The sequence below is a fragment of the Manacus vitellinus genome, unplaced genomic scaffold (assembly GCF_001715985.3).
Source record: "Manacus vitellinus isolate BGI_N305 unplaced genomic scaffold, ASM171598v3 scaffold_3_pilon, whole genome shotgun sequence".
NCBI classification, from domain to species: Eukaryota; Metazoa; Chordata; class Aves; order Passeriformes; family Pipridae; genus Manacus; species Manacus vitellinus.
Window position 1 is genome coordinate 22,396,418 of NW_021940535.1, and position 23,965 is coordinate 22,420,382.

General features: G+C 40.2%; 1 protein-coding gene across 3 annotated transcripts in view; it reads right to left on the bottom strand.

Annotated features, from left to right (window-relative positions):
- Window positions 1–10,962: 10,962 nt before the first annotated feature.
- SNX10 (sorting nexin 10) overlaps window positions 10,963–23,965 on the bottom strand; it is a 36,986-nt gene continuing 23,983 nt past the window's right edge. Inside the window, exons 4-8 of one of the 3 annotated variants that reach the window (XM_018075769.2) lie at window positions 23,204–23,304; window positions 22,518–22,616; window positions 20,347–20,397; window positions 14,231–14,446; window positions 10,963–13,788 (exon numbers count right to left, since the gene is read on the bottom strand). In XM_018075769.2, the coding sequence (XP_017931258.1) occupies window positions 13,710–13,788; window positions 14,231–14,446; window positions 20,347–20,397; window positions 22,518–22,616; window positions 23,204–23,304 (546 nt within the window). In that variant the 3' untranslated portion in view covers window positions 10,963–13,709. Of the gene's footprint in view, window positions 13,789–14,230; window positions 14,447–20,346; window positions 20,401–22,517; window positions 22,617–23,203; window positions 23,305–23,965 lie in introns of all 3 variants that reach the window. The other 2 variants (XM_018075768.2, XM_008920398.3) reach the window with 2 other exon arrangements.

The following is a 23,965-nucleotide window of genomic DNA, read 5'->3' on the forward strand; positions in this document are numbered from 1 at the left end:
CAAGAGCTGTTCAGGGCCTCCAGAGTGAGGGCTCTTCTCAGAAGAGTTACTGCTTAAGCTTTGAGTTATAATTAAATCTGCAGGCGAATTATTTGTGACGGAAAGCTGCTCCCAGTCACAAACCCGTACAAACTGTCTTGCCTGCTGTGCAATTTAAATTGATGTTTAAATATTTTTCTACACATTATTCAATATCTCCATTTGATCAAAAATATTCTCCAATTTGAACAAATTTACTTTTGGATATCACATCCCACAATTTTATCATTTTAAAGGTGTTAAAAATTCATAGATTGCCACATTATTCATCATGCAAGATTAATGCCAGCCTGACAGGTTTTTCAAAGATGTGGGGTTTTTTTTCCTAAGTGCATATACCATATCTGTATGAGATGTACCATGGTTGTTGAATATTGATTATTCACATCCCCTTTCTTATTTTTGATGCTAAAGAGAGAATATTAGGGTGTGATTGTCAGGGTTAGCGTCTCTCTGACCTACACATGTACTATTAATAATTTATGAGTTGATTTGAAATAGATCTCTGCGAAATGAGCTGGCAATAAGCAGGGCTGTCTAAGATGACAAAGATTCAGAACAGGCCAACTCATGTACATTGGCTTCCTGGTTTCAGATTTTCAATCTGAAAACAAAACGAAACAAAAACTCAGTGTGGCTTATGCAGTAGTTAGGAATTTATTATTTGAATACACCAAGAAATATCAGCGCTACATATTAAAAGCTAAGTCTGGATGACGCAGTTGATATATTGATTGAACATTCCAAAGTATTACGCTTGTTCAACTGTATAAATATATATATATGATGCATGAAGAAGCAATAAAAAGTATGGCAATCTGTTGGTCAAGTGGATGAGCATCAGCTTACAAATACAGAGCCAGCTCATAGACTCCTAATTCCATTTAAGAGTTGTCTCCTTGAACCCAAAGAAGATAAAAATAACAAAGGTCAAGACCTGCAAATGCAGCTGCAGGATTGGCTTGCGGTTGCCAGCATCTAATGGGAGGTCTTCAAAGATTAATATCACGGATTTTTTACTTTAAAAGCCTTCTTTCTTTGCACTTTATCTCCTAATTTAGAAAGCAACCCTACTTATGTCCACAGATTTACTGAGGATGCCCACATTGCATTTAAGGGGTGTCCTCAGGAGCAGACCTGGAAAAGGCAGCCTGTCCCCTTTCACTGATGTCAGGCACACCCTGACAAGGTGCCTCTGGCAGAGCTGAACCCTGCCACAGCGCTCATGGAGAGGAGGGTGAACCCTGGCAAGGGACAGTGAGAGCACAAAGTGTCCCACCAGAGCAGGGCAGGGGTGGCCACACTCCAGGACCTCCCAGACAGGTTTATGTGTGATGGCAGCAAGTGAGACACGGCTAAGAAACCACAGCAAGGGTGCCCACTGCTTTTCAAAGGGCATTCCTATCAGTTTTGTAGTAAACAAGTAAACTCTGCCAGCTCCCCCAAAAGAAACAGATCTAGTAAATGTCAGGCCTCATCACCTGACGTTGGGCTTCTCTACGTCTGCCTTTTTTTCTTGTCTACTGGACTAAGTGGTTTTGTTACTCACTGACAAAGTGTATTTCTGGTTTCCTTGTCACACACACTGATGTGATCCTGAGCCCTTAACCTGCATGGAAATATAGCATATAAGGTTGAAGTTTTTTTTAAAATGTAATGCAAAATCAAATGGCAAAACCAGAAGTCTAGCTGACCTGAAAAGGAAGGATCCTGTTACTTAAACCGCTGACAGCCAACAGTTAGGCAGAGGGAAACTAGTTAATACCTTGTTACAATTCTAAAATAAAGATGTTCAACCAAGGAAATTACATTGAGCAGCACAAGCTAGAGCAGCACAGAGCAGCATGTCAAGAGTCACAGGAGTGTTGCAGTGACACAGAGACAATGAAATGGGATGACACCAGTTCTTCTCAGTGGGAGGGTTTTCTCCATCTGTCTCCTGGGAGTTTTGTTACACATCCATTGCAGGAAACCTTTCCACCAAAAGTGCCAGCAAGCCTTTTGGGAATCTTATTAATATTCTTCCTCAGTGCTGTAAAGTATGCTGCAGACAGGAGATGACAGTTGCCTTACCATGAGCAAGAGGCTAACACCAGCGCTGACATACTCCAGTAAAACTGCACTGCTGGTATCTCGAAATAAGAAATGAATCAGGAGGGAGAATTGACTCATAAGCGCAAGCCCAGCCAGCAGCAAAAGTGGTTATTTATTATTTGCAGTATGGTGCACTGAACACGTGCTTCCCAGACAAATCGCAGGGCAAGGTCCTTGCCCTGAAGAACATACAATTTATGGAGCCGACCCTGCAAGATGCTGCAGGCCCTCCCGGGAAGACCAGAGCAATTTCATCTCAGGATCATTTTGGCACATCTTGGGAGGTCTTGCCTCTCCTGCTAACACAAATGGTTCTTTTGACCCCAGGGGATGACTTCTGTAAGTGGGGGTGATTTGGTTGTTAATCTGTGATTCATGAGAAGTAAAATCTTTTATCTGTCTGTAGAGTTTCTGCATGTGCACAGTATTAATACCTGCCTAAGTGAGAGGGAAGCTTGAACTCTCCAGATCTATCATGGGAGCTGGAATGCAAAGAGTCATGCATTCAAGTGGCAGAGTTCAGCACATGTCTCTCAGCAGATCTCAAAGCACCATTTCCTGGGGGGAATCTGGGCAGGGTGAAACCACATCAAAGTGGTGCAAACAGGGAATGAGCAAGAGAAGTGACTTTCCTGCTGCTGACATGCCTGACACTAACCCACAGCCAGTCTCCCTCAGCTGTGGCAGGATGGTTTCATCCAGGGGCTCCTCCTTGCCTTCCCAGCTATGGCAAACAGAGAAACAGAGAACTGCTGGAAGATCCTTCTCTAGGAACTACATTTCACTTTACAAAGCCAAATCTTTGAGGTCTCTCCTTCTTGAGCTATTCCCACAGGGGAATTTGGACACTGCCTGCAAAGAAATTTCAGGGCATGCAAAAGTTGATAGTTATGAACTAGTGCAAGCACATCACCACCACGGTCATGAACTGGCTCTCCAAATTATGTTTCACTAAATTTAACATTCAGGACTCTGCTTCCCTGTGTTGCATCCAGAAAAACACCAAGTACTTGGTTCTCAGACCAGCAAAATTCTTTGTGGAATCCCAAGCCCTGAAGTAGCCCAGAATACTCCTCTCCTTACAGGATGCAACACATCAGGGCACATCCAGCTCTTCAATACAAAGCATCAATGAGTTTGCCATCTTCAGAAGGAAACATAAGCCTCATCTTTTTACAATGGCTCCAACATTATCCAGGAACAAGGAGGGACAAACTAAACCAAGGAATTTCCTAATGGCTTTCTTCTGTGGGAAAGAGGAAAGATAACATTGTACTTCTGGCTTTTGGAAAGGACAAGAACTTTCTTATTTACAGGCAGTGGCCTGTGCTGATAAATGCATTGTAGGAAGCCATTGTGATTAGTAAGGAACAAAGTGGGAGGGAAGATGCAGTAGAGCTCCAGCACAGCACAATGCCCTGTCCTTGGCACAGTCTTCATCTCCTTCTCAGAAGTCATTGACTCTTTCTACAAACAATGCAGAATTAAGGATAGGCTTGCAGAGCCTTCTGGTGAAGTGTTTCAGTCACCAGCCACCTCAAGAAAAAGATCTGCCCAGAAACTAAAATATGAACCTTAAAAGATTCTTCTTGGTTTTACTTAAATGAGCTGTCGTAATCTAAAAAAAATTGTATTTACCTATAATGCTTATATTTTAAGACAATTTTTGAGACTTTTTTTACTTTTGAAAGGTCAGACCATACATCCCATCAGCAGAAGAAATTCACACCATGAGGATATCTGCTGAACAGGCAACACAACTTTGGTAAGGGAAGTTTGCTGTGCTCATTCGCACAAATGGTCTTCACTCATGCTAGCGGCTCCAGATTGTTTTAGTAAGTACTGTCATGGATGGATGAGTAAAGACTGAAAGATCTGGCCAAAGTCAATCTTTCTTATACTTTTCAGTCAACATCAGCTCCACTTCCTTCAGTCCAGTTCCAATGTTAACACCATCTGATGGCAACAAAACCACAGCACTTCTCCAAGTATCCCTCAGAGAAAATCCTGTCAGTGCTGCTTATTTAACCAAGCTAAACAAGGTACCCTAATTGCCTCTCTTCTCTCCTCCTGATTTTTTAATTAGTGAGAAGACTGAGTAACTCTCTTTTTACAAAACAGACATAAATTTCTGTTCTGAACACTGCAACCCCAAAGATAATTAGCCCAAAATTTTCAAATGCAACAGATGCCAGAGGGAGTTTGATTTCCAAGTGCCGGAGTGCACAGTGCTTGGAAGTAAAAGAAAAAGCCTTTCAGGTGTTTTAAATCAAACATCAATAACTGGGACCCCTCTGCTACCTCTTAGAAGTGCTACATGCTGATAGCTGGGGTGAGATTTTCACAAAGAGCATGGCACTTTGTCTCTCTCATCAGGTAAAGCAGCGGAGCCCAGCAGCAGGAGGAACACTGTTCTTCCCTTATCTGTGAGAGATGCCTGGTACATCATTGTGGTCACTTCACTGTTCCTCAGTTTCCTCAGCTGTAAAATAGTAGATCCTGTTTATTGTAAGGATGAATTAATTCCTCATCACAAAAGGCTTTGAAACTCTGGACGGGGAAGCTTTATCCTAAACACAGACAAATTATTAACTTCCTATATCCAGCCCATGATGTGCTGACTCTGGTGCCAGGGTGGAGCTTTGACTTCCCAGTAAAATTCAAACCATCCAGGATCAAAACTTGCTTTTATACTTCTTTTTGTGCGTGACCAAATTGGCAGTATTTTTATGGGTAGGCAGTCATATCCCACCTCCTCTCCCACTGCTTTAGATCATTAGAAGTAGCAAGAGTTTTAGGTCTTTTGGAGAGCAGAAAATAGTAATAAAATAGAAGATTCATAGAAACAACACTTAAAAGGCATTTCTTGCCATGCAATAAGAAGCTATCCTATTACTATAAACAGGTTACTCTTCCAATGAAGTTATTTCTTGTAGCTAAGTACTACTGTTCCAAGGTGGACATTCACACGGTTACTTTTCTGTCATAGGACTGGGTCTTGAACATCAAGACCCTTGAACATCAGGGGTGTGGTGGGCTTCTTCAGGGAATGAGTCAAAGCAACTAAATTTGTTTAGGAACCAATCTCCCTAAGCCAATGTTAACTTCTGAGAAAAGCTCTGCCCACATTTTTAGTGCTTCAGTCTCATAATTCAACACACAGAGCTTTCAAATGATCATTGGAAGTAAAAGGTGGTGTGCAGACACAAATGGGAACACAGGAACCTGGACCTTGTGGGTTAACTCCTGTCCCACATTGAGATCTCTCATTAAAGCCCAATTTCAAGGGATAAGCTGGATCCAGATCAAGTTGTATCTTACTACCTGACAGCCATTGCCTTCAAAAAAGCAAGAACTGGGTCAAACCAGCAGTTACTGTGACTCTGAATCTGATTTCAGACAGGGGCCACCAGCAAATGCTGAAAGTCGACTGCAAGGGCAAGACAGGAATAGGGAGAAGCCTCCCTCCTGGGAGACCTGCCCATCTCTCAGCCCCACACTGACTGTTTTCATCCCCACACAGGGATAAATACACAAGCCCAAAATTTGGGAAAAAAGCCTCCAAGAAGTAATCACATATCCAGATGAACACAACTCAGGGAGTGAGCTGTTAAAATATCTCAGAGCATCCAGGCCCAAGTGAGAAGTGCTCTGAAGAACTCAGGGCTGCATTTTCAAGTTTTTAACACCTTCATCCAACTCAAGCTTTTAAGATGTTTGGCCACCTATGGCCGCTGACTGCCTTTTCCTCACAGAAACCTGTTAAGAATGTATTGCTTAAATAGGAAATAAAACAGAATCAAGATTCCTGATGCTCAGCTCAGAGGTGTGACTTCAGAAAAATCACAAGTACTCCCTTTCTGAAGAACAAGGAGATACTGTCTTTTGAAACAGTTTTCATCACCTGTTCAAGTAACAGGAAACAAGAACCTATGCAAGGTTTTAGCAACTGGAAATACATGGCACTTTAAAAGCACAAACATACAAAAAAGAAAGGATAAACTTCACAGTCCACTTTATCATCACTATTATTGATCAGTTAGGACAAGGGGTGATGGCTTTAAACTTAAAGAGGGTAGGTTAAAATTTGATATTAGGAAGAAATTCTTTACTGTGAGGTGGTGAGGCATTGGAATAGGCAGCCCAGAGAAGTTGTTGACAACCCATCCCCCAAGTGTTCAAGGCCAGGTTGGATGGGGTTTTGAGCAAGCTGGTCAAGTGGAAAGAGTCTCTGCCTGTGGTAGGGGAGTTAGAGCTAGATGATCTTTAATGTTGCTTTCAACCCAACCCATTCTATGATCCTATGATACCACACATTGAAGACTCATGACTTAATATAAGCATAAGTACACCAAAAAGAGAAAATAAATCCAGAACTTCATCTACTACCTATTATCTTTCACAAACGAAAAATGAGTTTGCACCATATTTGAAAATGATTGTTTTAAAATGTTCTCTATTTCAAAGCAGACATTTTTCTGTTTTGAGGGAGAAATTAACTATAGCACATTTTAAAAGGCCACCTATTTATTCAAACAAAAATGTCATTTTTAATCTGAGTGCCTTTCAGAAGATAGAATGTTTTCACCCTCAGCATAAGAAGCATGAAGTTTTCACCACTGACTTCAACTGAACCAGCACTTGATATGTCTTAACCAATTCTACTGTGAAATTTGCATTTAGTATTTGTACTGGTATTGTTGTAAGTTACAAAATATCTGAAGCAAATATGTTTTTATTCAGAAGGCTTAACTGGTTTTTTTTCTGTATTCAGTTTTCTGTATCATGTTTTGGCTTTGTTTTCTGATTAACCATGAAAGAATAAAAATAACGTAAGAATCTGACAAAATATTCATCTCAGCTGATGACTGTTTTCTTACTTACAAGCAAAAAAAAAAAAGGAGAAGACACTATGAGTAATTTTGCAAGCACTCAAAATCATCACTGCCACAGGAAAGTTCTACCACTCAGGCATGTTTTAAATATAACCATGGGAAAAAATCAGAGAAAGTGCAAATACTTGTAATTACAGCATCCATTTAAACTTTACAATGTATTTTATTGCTGTTAGAAATAATTCTAAGCTCAGGCATATGCTGGCACATTTAACATGGAAATTAGCTGTGACTGATAAAAATTTAGTACATTTTAGTAAAACCTATAGCTGCAGCACTACCTGAGTAGTTTGCTCCTCCTGATCATTAAAAAAAGCAAAGATAAACTGAGTGAGACAATGGTTGAGTTTGGTGTACCATCACAGAAGATAAATTATTCCCTACCTTTGGGGAAATGTGTGATAGCTGACACGTGTGAAGATTTTTTAATTTATCAGGAGACAGTAAAATAAAATACATTCTTTGAAGGAGCACAATCAAATTGCAATCTCTTGGTCTGGATTGGGTTTAATTGTTCTTTTGAATGGAGGAGATTAAAACTATGATCCAGATTATTAGCTGACAACTACAAGAGCAATGTGAAGCGTACAATGGAGCTAGATCTATATGCCCAAGACACAGCAGCCCTTCTTCAAAGAGTTTACAATGTGGTGAGGACTCCAGCACTAAGGGCTTAACTCTTGGAAGATTCCCAAATTTAGGACTGAATGCTCAAGTTTTGGTACTGTGATTCGTGTAATCATTCCAATACAATGATGGACAACAAGACAATATGTATATGGCCAAAGATATCCAGAGGACTCAAGCCACATAGGCCTTATTAGTTGTGTTTTATTTTTAATCTGCATTTGCCCTTATAGTCGTTGCAAACAATTGTGGGTTTACTGTCCAAACCCCTGTTTTACATCTTTTCCTTTCTCCACAGAAGCAAATGGCAGATCTAAGCAATCATGAAGGGGAAATGTTCAACTATCAAAGGGCATAAAGAAAAGAAACAATAAGAAAAGGAAAAATACCCCTCCATCTCTGCATAGCATTTATCACAAGAGTAGGGAAACACTTAGCATGTAGAAATATGATGATGCATCATGAAAACCTTTTAATGTCTTGGCTAACAACTGTATTCACTACCAGGGCAGTCATTAACAGGTTGCCAGGAGAGAAAATAAAAGCTCCTAGACTGTTTCCATACTGTCTGCACTCAATGTTAATACTATTATACCAATGCCAAGAAATTATAATGGGATGAGGGCCCGCCCCAGCCAGGCACCATGAAAAACCATGTCAGGAACCAGTGGACAAAGGGAGTTTTCTTACTCTTGTCTTGAAGTTGAGGCATATCATGTGCAGCAGAGCCACACTTGCCATGGCTGCATGGAGGCCTGTCCTTGTCCCTGGACCTGGTTCTTACCCACCCTGAGCATCCTTTTCCCCACTGGGGAGGGAGTCACAGTCCAGGCTGAAAGAGAGGTACCTCCCACTCCTGCCTTCCCCAGTATCATGACATTTCTATCTCTAAATCCCTCCAGCTCTTGGCAGCCTAGACCCTGTTACCAGAACCTCTGGTACTGCAGCCTCAGGTGCTTAGTGGCTCCCAGGAGACTCCACCTGAAGGTCTGCCCGAGGCAGCAAGGCCCATGCTGATGCTACAGACCTTCAGGCACTTTCCCTATACATCATCCCAGGGCTGCCTTTGTGGCAATTTTCATTGCCACGGAGCTGGGAAAATCCAGCTCTGGTGCCTGTGCTCTCCAGGATATATCCCTCCTCTCCCTCCCCTGCTTTGCTCCATACATGAATACATTTCTCTCTCTCTTTTTTTTTTTTCTTTGGGTATTTATTTTTTTCCTCTTTCCCATTACCCCTTTAATGCAGAGCAGGGCTGCTGATTACAAAAGAGGCAGTTTGACTTGAGCAATAGGTCTTCTTCACTAATCCTCACTGTCATGGAAATTCCAGCTGCTACAAGAATAAGAGGCTCAATCCATATTTGCCAGCTCTAATATGAAATCTGTCAGGGCCCAAATTAATGAGTTCCAAATTCCTTACATCACGATAACAGGTTAAGACTGGTCAATTAATTACATAAATCCTTCCCGATTCATTGTGCATTTTCAGGAGAGATTGTGTCTTACATAACTGGGTGACACAAGGCCTTTTGGCTCTTGCTGTTCCGCAGAAAGGCCTCCATTTAAGAGCCGCCTGCCTGCCACCGGGGCTGGCAAATGTCTCGCCTTTGCTCTGCGCTGCGCCCTAATTGCTTTTGTATAAAAATATAAATAAATAAACAACACGTAAAATATATTTTAAAAACACAGCAGAGCCGTGGGGGGCAGGTGCAGCCCCTCCCTACCCCGGCTGCGCCCCATCCCCAGCGCGGTGGGCACCTCCCTTGTTTCGCCCGATAGCGGAGCTGCGCGGCTGCGGGAGGGGCTCAGGGGCGGGGGGCTGATGGGGAGCATAAAAATCTAGAAATAAAGGAAAAAGGCTCGGTCGCCCCGCGGAGGGGGGCCGCGGGCACGGAGCGCGCACGCGAGCGCGCACGCAGCGCGGGCCCCGCCCGGCCCGGGCCCGCCGGCGCGCTCCCGCTGGCGCACAGCGCCCCCTGGTGGCCGTGCGGGCGGCGGCGGGGGAGCGGGCGGGCTGGTGCCGCCCTCCTTCCGCGGGGCCCTCGCGCCCCCGCCGTTGCCATGGCTGCGTTGCCAGGAGTTACCGGATGGAGGCTGGGAGGCCCGCTTCCCGGCCCGGGCGGGCGCGGGGCGGAGCGGGGCGGACAGCGCGGCGGCCCAGGTAAGGCTTCTCGCCCCGCTCCGCGTCCCCCGGGCAAGGCAGGGCAGTGGCAGGGCGCGAGGAAAGGGCCGGGCCGGGGCGCAGCGGGGAGCGCGGTCTGGGATGCTGCCTGCCTGCCTTTTCCCTTTTTTTCCCCTGTTGGTTGTTTTTTTTTCCCCCCTCCCTCCTTTTTTTAAGTCCTGCCCCGCGCTCGTCGCTCGCACCGGCGGCAGAGCCCCGCGGGCAGCCGGCGCTGCCGCTCCCATCCCCGCCGGTACGGATGCTATGGGCGCCTCCAAGTCAAACCCGCGGGATTCGAGCTCAAAGGCGAGAGTTCGATTTCTGTTTTACAAGGCCACTTGAATTAATTTCTAAGGAGGTTTTGTTCCAGAAGGCAAAGAAGCGAGCTAAACAGTTATACAGCATTTTTAACGCCGAAGAAGAGAAGAGTGGTGTCTTTCCTAAAGCGTTTAGGCCTTTCGTGAAAAGAATCAGTCTGAGACTGGAAATCATTATTTACATTTTTGCAACACTGTAAAAGCTAGAGAAGAAGGGTAAAGTCCCGTCCTTCGTCCTGTGCCTAGTCCTGCAATTACAGGGAGACGACACAGGAACATGGAAGGTTTATTCTTTTGACTTTATCTGCACTATGTAATTTACAACAGAGCGAGTCACAAACACTGTGTTTTAATAATTCATAATAATTATAAAAATTTAAATATTCCTCTGGAGAAAAAAAAAAATATCGGTATATCACATGTCAAAAAAAGACCTGGACACTGAAGTTTGCAGTGAGGCATTTTGAGTATAATTTTTCCTCAATGCTATAGATCTGCATTGCTACTTAAACATATTTCATTCCCAATACACCATCTTTCTCATCTTTCTGGTGTTTTTTTGCTGTTCTTTTTGTAAAAATCAAAATGAAGTGAAAACCCAAGCACAACAGTGTGGGTGTGTGTATATACACAGTGTGTGTATCTCTCTCTCTCTCCACACACACATATATACACACTGTATATATATATAGTGTATTTACATATGTGTGTATATATGTACATATTACAAAAATAATTGAAGAGTAAATCACACATGATAAGTCATAAGGTGATTAGGATATTGATATTGAAATAAAGGAAAGCTCACTGTCAGGTTTAAACATGAGCTAGAAAGCAGTAACTTGTTTTATTTAATTACTTAAAAGCTTTTAGGAAATCATCATAAAAATGAGGATATAAAGTTCTAAGCAAAAGATAAAGCACAGCTTTTGAGGGCAGAAATACTGCAATTAGACAGAATGTAATCTGATTACTATTTCTAATTTATAAATTAGATATTAGCCTGTTAAAAAAAAAATAAAACAAACTAACAGGAAATGTCAGCATTATTTAAAACTAAAAAATGAGAATCAAAATACCAGTGATCAACTGATCAAACTGCATGCCAGTGTTGAGAAATCACCAAATCACTGAGGTCACAAAGGACATTAAAAATCTTTTTTTTAACATTTAAATTTGTAATAGTTATATTTAATGTTCCAAATAAAACAAAATGTCTTAAAGCATTTATATGCCATTACATACAGCTGATACAGAAAGTGGACATACTAGAGAGCATGGAATACTTTTCCTCACCCTTTCATACAAAAAATTCCAGTAATACTAGCTACACAAGCAACATTCAAAAGATAAATATTTAAACAAATCTCTGTCAAAGCAGAGAAGAAAGTTCTGTTACAGTAGTCTTAAAATTTTTTAACAGAGTGACGAGAAAATAACAGAACAACAATAGAGCTATTAGAAAACAAATATTTATTTCAGAAACATCTTCATTTGAAAAACACTCACTGGCCTACAGATAAGCTCCTAGAATTAAAAAAATCAAAAAACCACCACAAAGGCTATCCAAACCTTGTGTTTCTGTAATTTTTTGCAGATCTTGAAGATGTCCTAGGAGGCCAGAACTGTAAAGTGCTTCAACAGTTTAGCTCAGTCTTTTAAAACAAAAGAAAAAACCACACTGTGTTAAATAAAAACATTAGTATCCTTCTCAGACATTATTCCAGTTTTTGTTTTTATATCCTTCCCACTTTTTAAATAAATTTGCTAAACAATTTTTCTTGTAATGTGCCAACTTATTTAAGAAAAAAAAAAGAAGAGAAGTCAAGAAATCAAAATCTGTGCCTGGCAATAACAGCTATTTTTTAGCTACTTTTTTATGATAACTTGTTGCTTTAATTAAATGTTATCACTTTTAGATTAAAATAACATTGCTGCTAACTCACACACAAGCTGAGAAAGTGAATAGATACATTTGTGCAAATCAGTAAGACCAAAGGAAAAGAAACATGGATATTTGTCTTTAAAAAGTGCTGCCATCAACAAAATACAGTGGCTTAAAGCAGTTACCTAAGAGATGTTATTCTCAAGGCTATTAAAACATGGTTCTAAAATTACACAGATTCCCATCTGGATGCTTTAAAAAAGCATGCCCACACATGTCTATGCTAGCCCTTATTAGCTGGCCATTTAATAATCCATTGTTTCTGTAATTCACAGGTTTAAAATGTTCCTTCTTTGAAAGTAACCACATAATTCTTACCAAGAAAAAAAAAAAAAAAGCAAGCATGTATTTATATTCATTTCTAGGCCGGTAACTACAGCACTGAAGTTAATGGAAGCTTTGCTAGGGTGATCAGACCCCCTAGCTCTTTTTAATAGCAGTTAAATGTCAAATATAAATACAACACCACAGTGAAACATACTCCTTTGACAGAATCTGGGACAAGACACTACGCAGCTGCTGTGAACAATAAAGAGCAAAACTGACATTTAATCAAAATAAGTGTTGGTGGTTACGAAGTTGTGTTTAAGCCTGCCTTTTGTTTGTGAAAAAGTCAATATTCCAACGTGTTAACTACAGCCACAATGAAATAAGCAGCTCCTGTTACTCCCAAAGAGTGGAGAGGACAACATCCGTACAGCGTGTTATAGCTATGTGATTATCATCACCTCTCCATTTCAGCTGCTAAACTAAAACATCTCTCCCAGCATCTTCAAATATAAGTGCCAAAAGTAAAACATGTTGGGTGAAATCCCGGCCTTAGCAAGGTCATTGCAAAATTCAGCCATCAGTTTCAAGGAGCCTTAGCCAGGATTTTCACTGCGAATGAGTATCCATAATTCCCTGGGAACTGAGAACCTCCATCAAGCCTAGAAATTATGTAATTTTTATTTATATTTCTAAACTTCTAAGCAACCATACTCGAAAATTTTTGCCTTCAGTACTCGCGCATGATAAAACCAGGCTTTCTGTAAACACTACAGAAAGACCATGGAAACATGTATTTATTTATATCTCAAATTGTCAGCAGCATATAGTTTGTATGAATGTTGTTTTGCTGATGTTGCTGAGCTACTTTAAAAAGTGAGTACCTTGGTGGGGTGTGTAATTTCATCACCAGTGTTAAATGACTTCTAAAGATGAAACTTCTCTGCTGCAAATTACAAAAAGATGCTTTGAATATGTTTAATACGATATACCAACTTTTAAGATGAGGAATTAAGTTATCTTTATTTTTCTGATCCAAGACATGCACTCACTGAGGGAAATATTTTAATTGCCACGTATGCCAGAAAAGGACTTACCCAATAACTGAGATTTTAATAGTCACAAAAACATAAACAGGTAACATGTAGACCTGAATCAAGACACATTAGAAAAAAAAAAAACCAACAAAAAGATAGTATCGAGGTCTGTTCTGACTATTTTGTAAGGACATATGGTTGTATTGATGATGGGTCTTTTAGGTACGCGTTACCAGACAGCCCTGCTTATGTGGCACACGTAACCAGTAAACAGAGCAGGAACTGCTTTGTACTGTCCTTAAGATAGTAACAGAGGAATGATTTTTCATGATTCTTCAGAAGCTGGGCTTGCTTTACATCCACATGAAATGCTGTCATCACTAGGTCGGAGCCCGGAGGATGAACTGCAGAAAAGGGGAGAGGGGGGGAGAAAAAAAAAAAATAAAAGGAGGAAATTGGTTTTCACAACACACTCAAAGCCTGAGTAACAGAGGAGAACTTTAATTATCTCCAGTCACAAAGAGAGACAGGAAATTTGGACTTTTAATTAGCCATTTGGAGTGCAGTTGGATATTTTTTTAGCAAGATAATTTAAACGCGAATAATTCAAGTCTGACTAAATGAAATTCACATAATCAGAATGCAGATAATTGAATTTCTACTGCATTCATTAATTCAGTGTGGAGGTGTGTGTGAAGACTTCTATGATGAGCTGTCACAGCTCAATAAAATCTCAGTCAATTAATTTTTTCATTATCTTAGTATTACATCAACAAAAAAAGTGAAGCATGCGCGTGTGTACGTATGGATATATAACCTCAGAAAGTAAGGAAATACAGAAATCACCTCTCTGAATCAGAGTCTGCATCATTTTTTCCTTTTTTTCTCTCTTCATCTTCTATAGGAAAACGTCTGTTCAAAGAGGCGAACTCGTGAATCGCATCAGCAACAGAATATTTGGTCTGTCCAGACACACAAGCCTCCATATCTTCTGGGCTAAGCTGAGTCTGTAAGAAGAGGTGAAGTCTACTGTCTGAAAGCAATAATGCGTCTTGTAGGATCCTGGAAAAAGAAAAAAAGGCAAATGTTTATATATAAGCTGCGCACAGACACATATATTCTAAACTGTTTTCTCAGAACGAATTCTAAATTATGTCCTGCTTTTAAGTTTTCAGATGAATCCTAAATCAGTAACAGAAGGTAACGAACATATTAAAATGATTAGGTGCGTGTTACTTTCTTATTGCATTATTTGGAATTTTAGGTGAGTAAAAACACGAAGCTAATAGTTAGGCACATCTGCTATTAGAATAACTTCAAGGACATTTCTTCCATTTAACCATCTGTTATTACCACATGGATCAATTAATGAATTTTAGGCAGTTGGAGGCATATACTCTTACAAAAACTTGGTCTTTTTTGTTTGTTTTTTTTGTTTTTCTTTTAATAGCTAAACTTTTATAAAAATTACAAGTCATCAATTTGTTTGGTGGAATAAAGAAGTATGTACAGAGACAGTGTGTAGACAGAACAGATTTCATACACGTGCAACATCAAGACTTTGGCATACCTGTAAACAATAGAGCCAACATTAGACAAAATTATTTACTCTGTTACAAATATGCATATATTTAAGCTAGAATGAAAATGTTAATACTGAATATCGATTTCAGTTTACTTGCAAACAGTTTTCAGGGACTCTTAAATTTTATTTCATTCCAGCTATTATTTTAAAAAGTCCATTTTAATATTTGGTTCATATATATTTTAAGTCTCCAAATAAATTTAGCACAGTGTATTTACTTAACACACATGAGAGTAAACAAAATACAATCCATTCCAGTAACACAGAAAGTTGCAGAGTTACTTTTTCAAAGCCTCAGAATTGAGGATCATGATCACTATTTTGAAAAAAAAAAATGATATGCAACTCTTCTTCAACATTTCTTTACAGAAGGAATTCTTTAATATGTAAATCCTAGAATGATTAACAAGAGACTTCTTTTATATGTGCATGTAATTTTATTCATGTAATAAAGACATCAGAGCCTATGACCATACCAAAGAAAATTATTAAAATATCTTTAAACAACTCAAAACTATTAAGAGTCAGTCAATATTTACCTATTTCTACCCATTTTCACCAAAAAAATATTACTATGCAACAGGAAACAAGAGATTATATTAATGTAAGAACTAGTAAGAGCAGAAAGAAATATTGCATTTTAAAGGTACTCTGACTAAAATAAAAAGTATAACTGATTAGTTCCTTTGCTTGAATAAGATTAATGGTGTGTTTGGACTGTAATGTTTTAAAACACAAATACGTTCTGAAAACTGTTCTTTAAAGTGGCCAACATTACAATAATGTTTAATAAACACACAAAAGGATTTTTTGGCTTCATTCAAGCCTATAAAATCTGTCAAATTAAAAATAAGCAATAAGAGGTATCTACTTGAAAACACGAGATACTTGCACACACGCACATTTCACTGGCCTAGGTAAACACACACACACGCAGTCTCAAACAAATAACTCAAACTCTTACACCTTCCAGTGAGGAAATGTCTGCAATGACCCTAATGATCTACCCAGGTACTACTGAAATTCAGTCTCAGAAAGACCAGATTTTGCTGAAGTTCAAAATAAGCACACACTCGTACCTGGAGAAAGACTTTTTAATCCCATCTAAATTCTCACAATTTTACTTAAAAACAAACACAGCAAATAGACATGTGTAAAAATCAAGGCGTGTAGTGTATTAATACACAGAAAAACTTTGTAGCCTAGAAGCCAGCAAATGCTGTGTAAAAATGATTCAAAACACAGAATTTAGAGGTCCACACACCTTGACAGCAACAGCTTCATGATTACAGTTTGAAAAGCCATCATTCAGCAGCCACTAAAAGAGGATTTCAGCCTTGACTCTTGATAAACACACATTCCAAACAAAGACAAACATTGCAACAAAAAGTAAAAGTATCATTCCAGACAATAAATCCACTTTTACAGTTTATGCAATTGGGGGAATAAATATCCTCCTTCCTCTTCCTTTCCCCTCAAAAAGAAAGAAAAAAAAAAGAAAAAAGAAAAAGAAAAGAAAAATAACATGCTGGAGTTGACTGTAGAGTAACTACTGTTACTGTTTCTCACAGGCACCATGAGGGGATGCACATTTCTGCAATTCTAACATTTGCGTGTCTAATACCAAGTAACCAAGCAAAAAGCGAAGTCATTAAATTCTGTGGATGGCATTTAGTTTCACAGATTTTCCTCTTGCCGTACCTTCAAAAGTTTCCTGCCAACCAGCAGAAACACAAGTAACTAACTGTTCATGAGATTACACTACACTTACAGCTCTGTTGCTGTTTGAAATGTATTTTATTTTCTTTATAAAATAACGGCTAATCTTTAAAATTGATTTAAGATGGTTTGAGGCATTACACCAGAGAAGTAATGAGCACTAATGTCAATGATATTGGACACAAATTCATTTTAGCTTTATTTCATGTCCAGTACAATTCTGCTAAGCCTTGAACTGCTAAAGCACTGTTATTAACTCAGCAGTAACCTAACATATGGAACAGCAAACAAAAGTGATAAGAGTACAGACTGATCAGGACCTCAAGGCTACTTTCCTTTTTCTGCAGTTATAATTCAATTTCCAATTTTACTTTACATTGGACTCATTATTTCACAGTAATTTTCTTTTCTGCTTCATAGTGCCATCTGGAGGCGAAGGGAGTGTAGAGAAACCAAGGCGAAGAAATGGAAAGATCTTTATAAAGCTAAGCACACACACACTCATATATATATGTGTGTGTGGGGGGGGGTACATACATATATATATGTGTGTATGTGTGTGTGTGTGTTCACAATGTGACCAAACACTCAATGCATTTTGTAAATCTTTTAAAACCATACTGAAAGCAAATATATGAACATCTCTCACCTGGATGTACTCTTGAAGCATTTCTTTTTTCTCTTAATTAAAAAATAACTCCTGCTTTTCCCACCCCATCTGAACCAACAGGTTAGACTGCTTTTTAATTGCATTCTCCAAGCAATGAAAATGAAAAATAAATTCTGTGCTGCCCATAAATGTTATGCTTTCCTGTTCAAAATATTCCTTCTTCAAGGAAATAACCATATATTTGTCACCAGATGGTACTAGTAGCATTAAGTGCTGGTATAGTAGTTGCACTCTGGGGCTTTCACTGTCCTGGGGACTCACTGTGTGAAGGGCTGTACATCTGAAAAACAGATTTGGCTCCAAGGACTTTAAAAATCAAAATTACAAACCACTACCTAACAAATTAAAAAGGCAAGAGGAAGGGAGGAGCATCATAATATTAATGCTGGGATGTCTTCACAGAGGCTGAACGCGTGCGCAGTCTCAACATGACCAGTAGCACTCCCAGTGCTTCTTCAACACTTTTACTGCAGCCGGTGTCAGCACAAGGCTATGGTTACAGTGATGTAAATCAGCACTCGCTGCCGTTGCGCTAATGGAGGAGTCACGGCTCACGGTAATAATTCCTATGAACTGACTGAGCATATTTAGGAGAACAACAGACCTTCTATGCAAGCCTGGAATAAGAACGAAAGGCTAAATCCTGCAAGTCTTGATCCCATCAGTAGTCATTACTTGTCAGAGATCTCACTCCTCTTGGCCAGATTGCTCACATGCATAATGACTGCTTATGTGATTAAGGGGGCTGCAGGATAAGGGTCTACATTAGAATTAGAGATAATAAAATCATTTTTTATTCACAGTCATGTGAATCTTTGTTTGTAAGCTTTCAGTAAATGCTCATGATCTCTAGACCTTTAAGGAAGCAGGGCCGAAAAACACCACTTCACAACCAGAAGAAATAATGTCATTTTTGAGGAAATGCTGGATACTATACAAGGAATATTTCTCTTTCCCTGTGTTATGGCAAAAATATTTACAAAAGACAAAACATGTGTTTTGTCTTATTTGGATAAGGTCCAAAATCTGGTTTTCTTCAACATGATTTTATTAGGTATATTATACACTGTTCTGCTGGAGGAGAACAACATATGGCTGAACAGTACAACTTAATCCTAACTAAAGATTTCCTGTATCTCCTGTAACCTAATACAATGACAGATGCATGCTTGCATGTGTGTGGAAGGTTAACACTCTGGTTTTGTTTTCGACAAATTTACTCTGCCCATTTACATCATATCACGAGAGCAGGGTTAAAAACCAAGGAGCTGAGAGGCAAGGGATGACGGCCTGTGCTGTGGTGCCCTCTGTTGAGCATCCAGCCCCTCAGCCCCAGCCCACACCAAACAAAGCCCCAGCTCCCACTTAGAAAAAAGCCGACTCTGCTTCCTCCTTCATTTTTTATAAGGGAGGAAATGTTACTGATATCGAGCAACTGCGAAGCAACTGTTGGGTATCTGATAATGTGTGTGTTTAGGAAAAGATTAAGTGACACATGCCTGCTAGACATTATTCACTCACCAGATAGGAAATACTAGCAAGGCTCCACTGGAAAGAGGCAACCACCACTTGCCAAAGGAGATCCACCTGCCCCACAGCTGCTGACACTCCTGCCTGAGCCCCTGGTAGGAGCAAGCTGGCATCCATCCCTTTTGGAGCCAGCCTCCCACTTCCCACATCCCTGAGAGAGCACCCAGTGGAGACAACTCCAAAAGAAACCTCTGATCCTGTACCAGCTTCTGCTTGTGGGATTGCAGTGGGGAAGGCAGGGAGGTGGGAAGAAAAGGGCAAAACACCAGCCACCTTCAGGGAATAGCTCTGCCTTAGGCAGCCAAATTTTGAGTGGCTTGCTCAATCCAGCACCAAGCAAGCCCAATGCATGGCCCTCTGGACCACCAACACTGTGGATGTCCTTTATCTCCTGTGGATCCAAGCACTTCCTTTCTCAAAACTCCTGCTATGTCTTCCACCCCAACTGCATGTCTGAAAACTAATGGAAGAGTACTCCTTTTTCCTAAATCACTTAATTTTTTGAGATCCAACTTTATTCAATTAAAAAAAAATAAAGTCAGTGATTGAACCCAACTTCATTCAAAATATCTTTGTTAATTAGTTTTCTCATAAGCAAATCCAAATGATCTTCTGTGGGGGTAATCTAAATCCCAAAGTTAAACCTGTACAGCTACAAAGGGATGAAAGCAAAGAGGATCTTACAGAACCTAGTATCACAAGATAGTGTTTAAATATTGACCTCTAAGTTAAGAATAAGCTTTTCCTGTGAATTTACAGGCATCCTTGAAGTATGAGGATAGTTACCAGGAAAAACACATAATTTTCCTTATTCTTACTGAGTAATTCATAATTGAAAAGGGGCTAGCTGACTTCCGTTAATGCAAATGGCCTCTTGAAATATTAAATTATGCCAGACAAGAAGTGAGCCTTACAGCTCTTCATCACTCAGAGATAATAACCTGTAAGACAAGTAGGTCTTACCCTGCATTTGTGCAGCAAAACCAAATCTAAATGGGACACCTGTTTCCAGATTTCACCAAAATCTAGTGCTTTGCTTAAGTTTCCAGCTGTTGGCCCAATTCTTATGCTACTGTGCTCAGCACAGAGAGATTTCACAAAGGCTCTAAGTATGCACCTTGCCCTTTGCTAACTTGTCCTGGAGTGAGAAGCCAAGGAGGACAAGAGAACTCTGTAGCCATCCACATACAGGCAATATGGAGGTGTTCCCAGGGCCAGAAGCTGAGTACTAGAGAGCCTCCAGCTGCTCGATCCTTGCTCCTCAGGCACATGGCTCCTGCATGGGTAGATACTACAGCAACCTGCTCATGCAGCAACAGGCACGGGGCACAAACCAAGACTTTGAAAGATCTAACCCCCCTTTTCAGAGATGGCTTGGATCCTGATAACATCAGAAGGCACCTAGTGCAGACACGAGCTGGGATTCCTGCATCGCATGCGGGCATTTAAAACTGTTACCTGCAAACGTCTCCCTTGACAGGTCCACATAGGCTCGAATCCCATTTCTTCCTGCTGCCACAAAGAAACACTGGTGGGACTGTGAGCTTGTGCACAGTGACTGCTGGGGTGAATGGAGCTTTCAGCTTTGCAGTTTCGGGTTACACCGCCTTTCCAACACATCAGAGAGGTTCTGCTTCACCTGGCATGGCCACACCACAGAACGTGCAGCATCCAGACCCACAGCTTCAGTAAAGTCAAGTGCATATACATATATAGATATATATATGCATAATATATGTATATTATACATATATGCATATTATAAATATAGAACATACACATCTACAAAATATATGTGTATATTATACCTATATATTATATATATACACACACTTCTTAAGGAGTCCCACAAATTCAATTTCAGAGAAAGAATCATCCTTTGATTCAGTCATAAAATGGGGGCGGGGGGGAAGCATCATGGCAGCACGGCTGAGCCACTGGAAAGATGCTTCCTGTGAAGAGCAGCAGCACGCAGGTGCCAGCCAGCAGAGGGCAACGGTACAGCATGTAAGGTGCCAGGCCAATTCACCACAACACAGCCTCTGAAAATTCCTTCCAGTTATTCCCCAGGGCTGAGAGAAAGCTGATACCTTTCTAGTAGTCACATTCAAACATTTAAATCCTTACTTGACAACTGAGTTTGCCTCTTTTCCCAGTCCTGGACTAACAGCAGCAAAGTGAAATGCTCCATATGTTGTTGTTTTCTGCTGCCAGTACCCACTTAAACTGCAGACATCCACAAAATTGGAGCATGATGATGTGTTTTAAGAGACTCTACCTCTCTGTTTTGCCTTTTAAAGCACTGACAGTGGTTTTGAACATTTCTGATGCTGATATACTGTACCTTGTTACCAGACTGGCCTCTTCGCTATTTTAAAATGAGAGTGTTTTTTGAAATGCACTACTCCATGGGGCAAAACAGCTAAGCTAGACCTGCTCAGACCCTGGAACTTGAGCTACCACACCCTTTGCATCATCATTATTATGCTTCTATGAGCACAGTCATTCCATTTCACTGTTTTGCTTTCCTGAGATGCAGAAAAAAACCTCTGATCATTTTCTGCTTTCCCTTCCCTGTCTCACATGCCTTCAACCAGTATTTATTGGCTGACCTTTTGGCCACAGATCCTATATAACTGTATACAGAATACAATTCCTGCAGCAGTTAGCTCTCCCTGCCTTCAGCTGTTAAGCCTAACAAATGTAGCTCAGGACCAATGATTTGTAATCTGTTAGGGAGGCTTATAACACACTGACTGGAAAGAAGATGAATAGTCTCTACTTGCAGTGTTCCACCATGCCCTTACCCCGAGCAGCAGCGAGACAGCCTGCAGATGTATGCACAGTTCCTGCCCCAGCAGCTGTGAGCAGCCTGCTCTCATTCCAGCAGTGCCAGGGCACTACAAGAACGGCAGAGAAAAACCAGAAAATTACACCAACAGGGTCTCTGCCACTGCAGAAAGTGAAGTGGTTACAGCAGTGGGACTGAAGGATGCAGTACTGAAACTCACAGTACTGCCTTGTAACACAGGTCAGGCTCCAGCTAAGCCTGATGAATGATTTTAGACAGATTGCAGCTATACTGAAAATATAGAAAATATAGCTATACCTCACAGCTGCTAGAGGTTGCTTATATTAGTGGGACTGGTAAACAAAGTAATTTGCATTATGGAAAAGTTCTGTGTTAGGAGATCTCACTTGAGAATTTTTCCAGGTTCCCAGGGGTTTAGCCCACCAAAGACACTGATTTTCCATGAACATAAAGAGGGAGACTAGTCTGCATCTTTGTATGAGAATATCTAGGTCATTATTGAAAGCTAGAAACAGACATCACAGTGAAAGATCTCCCAATCTCAGTACACAATTGCAAAGTGAATTAAATCCAAAACATTGCATTTATAACCAATGCAATGAAAAGGAATGGAAAAGCCCCAGTTGATGCTTCCTTATAACCAATAGAGCTGAAGTCACATGTATGAAATATGACAGTGCAAATAAAAAATATAACCAAATGTGTAGCAATACAGATGACCACACGGTGGCTCTCAAGTACCAGAGATGAGCTATTTTGAACCAGAAATTGATGACCTCATAAAAATTCCAACATTTCTAGGATAGGCTGTACTTACTTTTCCAGGAATTCTTGCAGACCCTGACGGCGATGGTCCACGTGATGAGGATTGTTCATATTGAAAAAGGGTGTCTTAGATGGCAGTTCAGGTAGCTGTCTTTATTAACAGGAAGAAAATATGCAGTTAAAACCAAACACGAAACAGTAGAGAAAAATGCAATAAGCAAATACCAACCCTAAGCTGGTGAAAATCATGGGTCATATTCCAGAAGCTCTTGAAATCAATTTGGGAACACAAGGTTGAGAAACTGGAGGGCTTCTCACACACCTCAAAGGGGAAAATAAATTAATCTGATTTTTCTGGTCCAGTTGTTAAACCTGCATGCATGTCTGGCTGGGTCTCTTATGATGCTTGCAAAACCTAAGCAGACCCAAGAAGTGCAGAGAGGAGGTGCAGACACCTATGCTAGATTGCTATTTCTGCTACCTGTGCATAGCAAAAGAAAACACAGATCAAATCTCTTACAAATTAGAGGGGACCTCACCAAACAAAGGCTATCAGTACAAACCACATTCTTCTGGGTTTAAAGCACATAAAATGCCTTGTACAGAATGAACTTGTCCAAGTAAGAAACACAGGACATTTTTCAGATCTGATTTCTGTGGTTCTCAGAATTAAGACGAAACAATCCTTCCCTTCCTTGCCTGACAGATTATGCAATAGCCATGTATAAAGTTGCTCACATAAGCACCGCATTGCTCTGAAGCCTCTGACGAAGCCAAACAAATTCTCTAAAGCGACGTCTAACACAGGATGTTTTCCTTGTAAAGCACATACTGTTTGTCTGTTGGGAAATAAAAAAACATTTTATTTTGTGAATCAGTGCAGGAATGGTATTAAAAACACATCTGAGATTCTATAATAATGCCCAAGACACAAATGGAAAGCTTGACATTAATTCAGTTTATGTTAAGGACTTTGCTTTATCTCAGGCAGGACTGGTGACAGTTTCTACTGCTTCCCAGGGAAGTATTTTTCATTTGCTTCCTTTTTAAAAGGAAGCGATTTGGATTACTGTACAACTTACACTAACAGGAAAAAAGACCTCAGAAAAAAAGTCTCAGCAGATAATGTCAATCTTTGCAGGGGAAAAAGATCATCTTTAGCTATTCTAGTTATAATCCTGCAAACAGCTACATAGAGGTCTTCCAGTGTACAATCTCACTTATATCAAACCAAAGAAACCAATGTGACTCCTCTCTGCAAGTAGCAGCATTTGGAAATATTCCCAAAGAACACTCTTAGTTCACTGGAAAAATGACAATTCATCAAAAGAGAAACAATTTGTGGAAATTAAATACTTTTGCCAAATTTTCCCATGGAGTATACATTTAGCTGAAATCCCACCTACCACACAAGACTCTATCAGAAAACTACCAGCAGCCCAACCTACCCTCCTTGCCTGTCAGGAGCCATAGCTCCAGAAGATGCAGACTCTAGAGGGC